This window comes from Dasypus novemcinctus, chromosome 5 (genome assembly GCF_030445035.2).
Source record: "Dasypus novemcinctus isolate mDasNov1 chromosome 5, mDasNov1.1.hap2, whole genome shotgun sequence".
Classification (NCBI taxonomy): domain Eukaryota; kingdom Metazoa; phylum Chordata; class Mammalia; order Cingulata; family Dasypodidae; genus Dasypus; species Dasypus novemcinctus.
Genome location: NC_080677.1, coordinates 122,863,233 through 122,871,866, shown reverse-complemented (window position 1 = coordinate 122,871,866; position 8,634 = coordinate 122,863,233). Strand labels below are relative to the sequence as shown.

Here is an 8,634-nt window from a genome sequence, read left to right as displayed (position 1 = left end):
TCCATAGTTTTTGATTAGTTTCTCCAAGGTCTATCAGTTACCTTCTTCGTGAGCCTTGCCTCCTTTCCAACCACTGCACGCTTTGTTCCATCTCTAGTTCTTGAACTCAAGAACTTGCTACAGTCTTAGAATCTGCACTCAGCCTTGTTTTCCTGTTGTTGTTGTTATTATTGTTTTCAGTTTTGCTATTCCCAAGGGAATATACCCAAGGGAACTCCATCTTGTAATCCTCATTCAGGATCAACCTGCGGTATTAGCCAGGCAATAGTGTTGATTGAGCTGGTACAGAGCTGGGTTTTGGACCTGACCTGAGTCTGCCAGGTGCTGAAGATCCAAGATTTGAGGTTAAACCAACATCTTTAAGTATATAAAGGCCTAAATCTCTAAAACCAAGCTCAAGCATCAAGACTCAAGGATAGGTACCAGGCCTACAAAAGGGTGCAGAGCCAAACATCAGAAACAGAATCTTAAAGAGAGTGGCCAAGGCCAATATTAAAATGATAAGAGTACTGGAAATGTTTTTCTGCAAAACTCAGACAGCATTATGACCATTTTCCTGTGTGGGAATGCTGGTTTAAAGGCTCCTAAATGAGTGCATACCATACTGCCATGTAACATAATAAGTCCTGCAGTGCTTGAATTCCTAGGAAATAAGGGCCTCCATTTATGAGATATATGTATTGGTGGGTATATCCCACATAAAAGATTGATCCAGGTGGTCCCTACCATTTCGTTTCTGTGTAGATTCTGCTGGTTCCACATAGTGACCCAATTTTCCTGCTACCACACAAGATGGCTAAACCCTGCACTAAAGAATTGGGTACAATAGTTTGGACATTTTATTTAGCAAATATTCACCACTTTCCCCCTCCCACTATAAGCAAAGTATACTTCTCCTGGGCCATTGATATTGGACTTGACCATGTGAGCTATTTTGGTCAAATGGAATGCTTAGTAGACATAAAAACTGAGCTTTAAAAGATTTGACTAGGTGATCCATTATGAGAAAACATGACCTGGTTAGCCTCTACCCCTTCAGCATAAGCCCCAGAACAAGCCTAAGTGTGGCAGATCTGCCTGAACCTTCATCCAATATCCAAGATTGTCTAACAGCAGCCTGAAACACAAATGAACACAGCTTAGATGGCTGAATAGCAGTCAGACTGCAGATCTCTGAGCATAAGAACATAAGAACAAATGCTTGTTTTTGAGTTTTGGGTGGTTTATTACACATCATTGTAATGGCAGACGTTGACTAAGACAGTGGAATTAGAAAGATCTGCAAATTCTTATTGTGAAGACATACATTAATTGATACAAGTTCATTAGAGTTTCCTGTCTCTAGAGCACTGCCATGGACACCTGTTGGATTGGGAAGATGTAAATAGTGATATGGAGAAAATATAAGGAAAAATACAAAGAATCCTTGTTTTGAATGTCTACCTGTACATATTTCAAACTTATATTTTGGGCATTACCTTCAAATTTATTCCCAACCCTACTATTATCTAATATATTTTAATTGACTTACTAATTTACTTAAATAGGACTATGCATTCTGCTGTTTTTCTAGTTTTAAATATAAAATAAAATGAATATTGAAATTAAAATATTAAAAGATTCTTCTATTTACCACTTAAATTATCACAAAAACTACTTTGGGGAACAATGAACTTATAAATTATTCTTCCCCAAAGGTGATCCCATCTCTCAATCATGGCTTCCCTTGAAAGAGTAATTAGAACATCCCAAACTTGCCTCCAATAATCTGTTTCTCCCTCTTCTTGTTAAAGTTCCCAGCATTGCCTGTGACGTCAAGGCTTACTCTTGTTCATTCATAACCGGTTCTATTGCTCCTTAGGTGGTGGCTTCTTAGCTGTTATCTCTGCAATCAAATAATCTTAGAGATGAATTGTCACTGATATACATGTGTGAAAGTGTCACAACATATAGATAAATGTCTCTTTGATTTCTTTACCTTAATCATTGCAGATGGGAGCTGATTATAGGTAAACACAAAGGCCTCTGTCTTTAGAAGGTGAAACTGATGTTTGAAAACTTAGAGACTAATAGTCCACAAAGCCATGAACAAGTCCAAAAACAGAAATGCAGTTTAAAAGGAATAATTTAGACAAAAGAAGATTTTGACTAGGAAGAGACTTCCAGAAACAGAAGCTTAATGACTGAATGGCTTAATCTTTAAGGTGCTTAACTCTTAATTCCCAACTCTGAAATTTAATGACTTTATAACTATGTATATCCATGTATCTCAGTTTCTCAATGTATCTCAGTTTCTCATCTATAAAATGGGGAAAATAGATCTTATTTCCCTCATAGAGATATTATGAAGACTGAAAGTAAAAAAAAAACACACACACACAAACACAAAAAACTGTATATATTTAAGCAAACTATAGTCGCTGGCACATAGGAAATACTGGATAAAAAGTGGATATTATTATTAGTAGTAATAGTAGTAGTAGGTTGATATTATTTTGGTGTCAAGCAAAAGATCCTGAACTGAGATCAATTCAAGCAATCAGAAGGTAATATCTGCAAAGATAATCATGGTGTCTGCTTTAACTTGAGCTCTTCTCATTGCTTATAGTTGAGTGATGACCACATCAGTTAAGAAGCTGGTATGACTGGGTATGCCCGTGGTGGTGATGACTCACAGTGGGGGAAGACATGGGAGATAAGGGGGAGCTATGGTCCTGAGACAGTTCCCAGAAGAGAGGTTACTGTGCACTCAGGAGACAGCAGGGATTAACCTAGCAGCCATGCTGCCTTATCTCTGGTTGGCCCAGCTCCCCCAACAGTGACAGAACCTAAGTCCAGGCTGTTGTGACTGTTCAAAGAGTCAATGTCACAGGGAATACTCTGTGCCTCAATTTATTCTTATCTAATTGGAATTATCCCTATTATCATTTTCCTAGAGGAACATTAGTCAAGAATATTTGATTGGTAGAAAGGAAGTAGGGAAAGGAATATGGATGAAGGAGACTAGAAGTTCATGGGCAGACTTTCTGGGGAAGAGAAAGAAGATAAGGATGCATGATTGATATATATATCCGAACAGATAAAAATAAGTAAAATCCTGCATCACCATTTGCTCTCAAGCTGATTGGTACTCCTTGCCCTCATCAAAAGTCAACTTTTTCTATCAATGGCATCACTTATTCTGGTGATGGAGATATAAAACCTGGAACTTATTTTAAATCAACCCCCAATCAGTAAATTGGTTACCATGACTTTAATTTTTTTCCATAAAATTTTTGTTTCCATGCATTTCCCTACCCTCGGCCATCACCCTGGGCCAGATGCTCACTTTATCATTTCTGTTACACTGAACTAGCCACTCTCTCTCTAAGTTTTTATCCAACCAATCCAGATCCCTAGTACCTTTCCAAGACATTGTTTCATGTCATACCATTTCTCAAAAATCTTCAGTGCCTTCTTTTCCAATTTGTGCATTCCTGACCTTTCTTAATGACTTTCATGATACTAATAATATGGCCCCAGTCTACATAGTAACTTCATTCCCCCTTCTCTAACCCTGGAGTCCCCCTTCCCTTCCCACCTCCATCTCAACAAATGTTCATGGCCCTAGCACAGTGATGAAGGAAGTATTGTCAGGGTGTCATTAGAATGACTATCCTAATAAATCCCATTATTGCCTGGGATAGGGAGACAGTTAATAGACATAAAATACCTTCTTCCAGAAATGTGCTCGCATCACTGAGACCACAGGTGAGGCTAAGTATGATGTGAGAAAGAGAGTTTGTGTCTGAGCCTCCTCTTGACATAGAGGTGCAATAGACACAACCAATCCAATGTCCACATAGAAAAGGTGGCATTGGATTGGGAAAAGTGGACATGGTGGCTGATGGGTATGGGGAAAGGCAGGAAGAGATGAGAGGTGGAGGCGTCTTTGGGACATGGAGCTGCCCTGGATGGTGCTTCAGGGGCAATCACCGGACATTGTAAATCCTCACAGGGCCCACTGGATGGAATGGGGGAGAGTATGGGCCATGATGTGGACCATTGACCATGAGGTGCAGAGGTGCCCAAAGATGTACTTACCAAATGCAATGGATGTGTCATGATGATGGGAATGAGTGTTGCTGGGGGGGGGGGAAAGGTGGGGTGGGGGTGGTGGGGTTGAATGGGACCTCATATATATATATTTTTTTAATGTAATATTATTACAAAGTCAATAAAAAAAAAGCAATTAATTGCTACATATATTCATGAATCATCCCAGATGGACATAAGGAAAAAGGGACACCATACCTGCCACTCAAGGCTCTCCTATCATAGGAAGATGCAAACCACCAATGAAATAGAATGTATTTAATACAGTGAAAGCAAGAGAAGCTCAATAATGCCTCATTCCTTTGTAGAAGCTATATGACTCTGTGAGGCAAATATTTCCTTATTATCCAGATGACAAAACTTATTTACCCACCTGAGAGTTTAAGTGACTTGTTTATTGTTATAGAGATAATAATTAGCAGAATAGGGTCTCCTGGTTGGGTGATCTTTTTAATGCACCATCCTGACTGCAAAGACGGCTACCAAACACATAGAGACGTGATAAAGCATGCTTGAGAACAGTGGGGATAGTCACAGAGCTGTGAGGCTTCTCAGATAAGGTGGCATTTGACCTGAGAATTGAAAGATCCAAAAGATTTCAATCATAAAAGAAAGGAGAGAAAGAAAAATATTCCAGAAATCAAGGAACTCCATGAGCAAAGTCAGAGCAGGACAGGAGGAGCAGTCCAAGCACAAGACTGCTTGTGGAGTAGACTCCCTCCCTTCTCCTTTCCTGAAAAGTTGAGATAAAGGAGAAGGGGAGGCCTGGGTGTCTCTTGACTGATAAACAGTCTCTACCCAGAGGCCAATGCTATGTGTATAGGGGAAGGAGGGGACAGTGACAGAAGTGGCCTTTCTTCTGAACGGAGGAGTTGGGGTGGGGATAGAAGGGAGGACATTTTTTAAATTCCATTTCTCCAACTGAGCACCTAAAGCAGTACTAGGAAGGAGTCTGGGAGATTTGGGAGACATACAGCTGAGAGAAGTACAAATAGAAGGTAAGCGCCCTGGAGAAAATCATTTCCTTTTGGAATCAGATGCCTAGAATGGGGGTGGGTGGGTAGGAGTGACTGTGGGTGGGAATATCCTGCCCCCTACTTGAGAGGCTTTGAGGGTATATGAATCAAAAGGGGAAAAGAGAAGGAAGTGATAGGAGAGGGAAGGAAGCAATGTCAGGAGAGGGAAGGAAGCATTCCAGGGAATGGACCCTGGAAAGGTCCATTCTGAAACTCATCTACAAAAAAGTGTCCTGGAATAAATGTGTGTATGTGGGGGCAGGCAGGTACCAAAATGCCTGATAACACTCTTTAATGCACCCCCTACCTGAACCCATTTCTCTCTCCTTTCTCCTCTTCTACTCAGTCTAGGAAAGTGGAGACAAAGTGAGGAAGAACCAAAGGGACTGAGTTGAGCAAGTGGTATGGGGACACTCTGGAGCCAGGAGGTAAGTGACCTCTTTGGTAAACATTTAAACTGGAATAGATCTAGTATATCCTCCCCAGCTCTAACTTTGAATTAGGGGAACCCCTTTAAAGTTCCCTGAATACTCCTCATCCCCTAATTGCCCACTTTGATCCTTATTCAAGCCATTTTTTTTTTTTTTTTTTTTTAGCTCCCTGGTGTCTAAATACAGCTGGGTTTATTTAGGAATAATGAGAATTATTTCTGTGCAGAGGCCCTCTTACTAACAGATTCATCCTCTCTCCTCCTCCTTTTTCTCCCCTTCCCTTATCTTCTCCCCACCGGTCTCTCTCTCTCTCCAACCACCTTTTTCCTGGTACTTTTCACCTCCTGGTTCTTCTCAGAGATCTCCAGAGGGGGAGCTGCCCAATGAATGGGGCAGACGATGGACAGTGGCAGGGCAGGTGCTAATGGCTGTCCTGATTTTTGGCCTGCTCCTTGGTTCTTCTGTGCTTTTTGTATACATCTTTGGAAGCTGTGGCCCTCGTAAGCAAGATCATAGAAACTCCCTACCTGGTTATCCCTCCCTCAGTCATGTACCCCTGGCCATACACTTGAAGCTCTGAGCCCATTGACTTAGCCACTCTTCCTGACTCTTCGCTTTCTCACAGCTGTCACTAGGTTCTCTCAGTTCCCTACTTCTTCCTCTCTAAATCCCATTCCTAGCCATCAGTCAGAATTTTTCCCTTACCTGCTTCTGGCTCCTGTTTTCCACACCAGACATTCCTCTGCCTAGCCCCTTGGGGGAGCCCTCACCTCTTTCCTTCCTCCCAGCTTTGAGCTTATTCTCTACAGGCCCATGTGAGACTCCTGTGTGTTTGGCTCTCCTGGCTCATTACCTGGCCTCTGGGAACACCAGTGTGGACCCCTGCACCAACTTCTTCACCTTTGCCTGTGGAAACACCAAAGGGACCAGCAATTCTTTTCAGACTCTTGCAAAGGAGAACAAAAACCGACTTCGGAGAGTACTGGGTAAGGAAAGCAGAGGAAATTCTCCATGCAAGTTGACTCTGAACCTAAAACTACCCTGACTGTCCCAAACCCTATGTAGTTGAGGAACAGCTGATCCCTCATCCTCAGTGGGCTCCTCAGGGAAATGCCTATGCTTGCCTCTCTGTCACTGTTCCCATTTACCTCAGGTAACTCCTTTTCTCCAATTCTTCTACTAGTCCCTCTCTTTATCTTTTCTTTACCCACTCCTTGCCTCTGTCCTTTTTCATTTCACTGTGATTATTCCATTTTCTCCAAGTTCTCCCTTTTACCTCATGGGACTGGTTAATCATCTCTTTGTCTTTGTTTTTCCCCAAGTTCTCCACCCCCACCATCTCTGCAACACTTCTTGCACTTTCTTTTCTCCATCCCTCTCATTCTCTAGCCCCCAAACCCTTCTTGTGTTCCAGTGCCCCCTTGTCAACATTGTTCTTTCCCTTCCATCACTTCACAGTTCTCCTCTCTAACAATTATCTTCTGGCTCCCCACTGGAACCATGGACTGTGGTGTGCAATTTACATTGTAAGATGTGGGATAATGTAGATGTACAATTGGAGATGCTGAAGAAATGAAAGGACTGGGAAATGGGATGAGAAGTGATAAAGGGGGCTGTATGGTTGGAGATGCTTGTGGGTAAGAGAAAGAATATAGGCACAAAAGATATCCTGGAAGAAGAGATCATGTTAAAGACATTGGGAGTAAAGCAAATTCCTATAGATGGTGGTTGTAGAGAAAAAAAAACAAAAAAGGCAATGATGCTGAGAATAAGAATATATTAGGAGAGAAGGACAGACTGCTCATCCACATAGAAGCTGAAATATGCAAGATGATGGCCAGAGACAGGACTGAGAGGAAAAATATAAGAGAGAAACAGAGGCCATCTAGGAAGTTGGAAGTAGGCCCAGGAAGTTGGTAGAGGTGGGGAGGATTTGGGAATGAGGAAATATAAGATAGGCATACATTTCCAATTTAAGGAAATCTAAAGAAAGTGTTGACAGTATCGCTTGGAACTTGGGAGAAATAAATGTATCCCTCTACCCTGCTTCCTTTAACATGGAAAGATTGGGAAGTAGATTCTGCCTTGGTAGAGGACCACAATTTCATTTAAGGCACAGAGATGAAAAGAAAAAAAAGTGCTTAGTATAAATTCTATTGCCCACAACAGAATGGAGACACCTGAGGGGAACCAAGGGAAAAGTGTTAGATATTAGAGGATGGATAGTTCAAATGAATATATGTTTGAGTTATTGTAATGTGTTTTGTTTTTGTTTGTTTGTTTGTTTCCTGAGATCAATGAGTAAGACATGTGGAGACTAAGGGAGTTCCCCCTGTTTTTTTTCTCTAAACTTTTCCTTGTGAGTTTATTTTTTCCAACCCCTCAAATTTTCTAATTTCTTAAATTTTTAGTTTCCTAAATGTTTCTAATCTGTTCATTCACCTTCCTCCTACCTTCCATTTCTACCCTTTCTCATTTACCATATCCCACTTATTCCAATTCTTCCATTTCTTTTTCTCATTTTCCTCTCTTCCACAATTCCTTTCCCTACTCTTATTCTTTCATTCATTCCCAAATTAGGCAGTCTTCCTATCTTCCTAGTTTTCTTCACCACTTTCTTTCCCCACATCCTCCCCTCCCTTTCCTATAAGGTCCTGCTTTTCTGTCCTTCCTGTTTGCCTCTATATTGCCCCCCACTCATTCAGTTCCCCCCATGCTTCCTTTCCAGAGGCCCCAGATATCTGGCACCCAGACTCTGGGGAGGAGAAGGTCTTCAAATTCTATAGCTCCTGCATGAATACAAGTGCCATTGAAGCTGCAGGGGCTGGTCCCCTGAAGCACATTATTGAGGAGGTGAGACCTGGGGCATCAGCTTTTCTAGATATATCACACATAAGACCATTGCATGCTCAGGGTGGCCATTTTTATTGAGAGGGTGGGATCCTCAAGTTCTAGGAAGAAGATGGAAATGGCAGTGCCCTTTGGAAGCATCAGGACCTTGGGTGAGAATGTATAAAGGAGTAGAGGTGGAGCTCTGGAGGGATCAAGGGACTCAGAGCAAGAGTCAGGAAGTAGAAGATACCTAAGGAATA

At 41.6% G+C, this 8,634-nt stretch overlaps 1 protein-coding gene across 3 annotated transcripts in view; it reads left to right on the top strand.

The window, feature by feature from the left end:
• The first annotated feature begins 4,911 nt into the window (after positions 1 to 4,911).
• Positions 4,912 to 8,634, top strand: part of TRPV5 (transient receptor potential cation channel subfamily V member 5) — a 67,714-nt gene continuing 63,991 nt past the window's right edge. For all 3 annotated transcript variants that reach the window (XM_071215322.1, XM_071215321.1, XM_071215320.1), the window contains exons 1-5: positions 4,912 to 5,093; positions 5,458 to 5,539; positions 5,901 to 6,042; positions 6,352 to 6,528; positions 8,271 to 8,395. In XM_071215322.1, the coding sequence (XP_071071423.1) occupies positions 5,516 to 5,539; positions 5,901 to 6,042; positions 6,352 to 6,528; positions 8,271 to 8,395 (468 nt within the window). In that variant the 5' untranslated portion in view covers positions 4,912 to 5,093; positions 5,458 to 5,515. The remainder of the gene's footprint in view (positions 5,094 to 5,457; positions 5,540 to 5,900; positions 6,043 to 6,351; positions 6,529 to 8,270; positions 8,396 to 8,634) is intronic.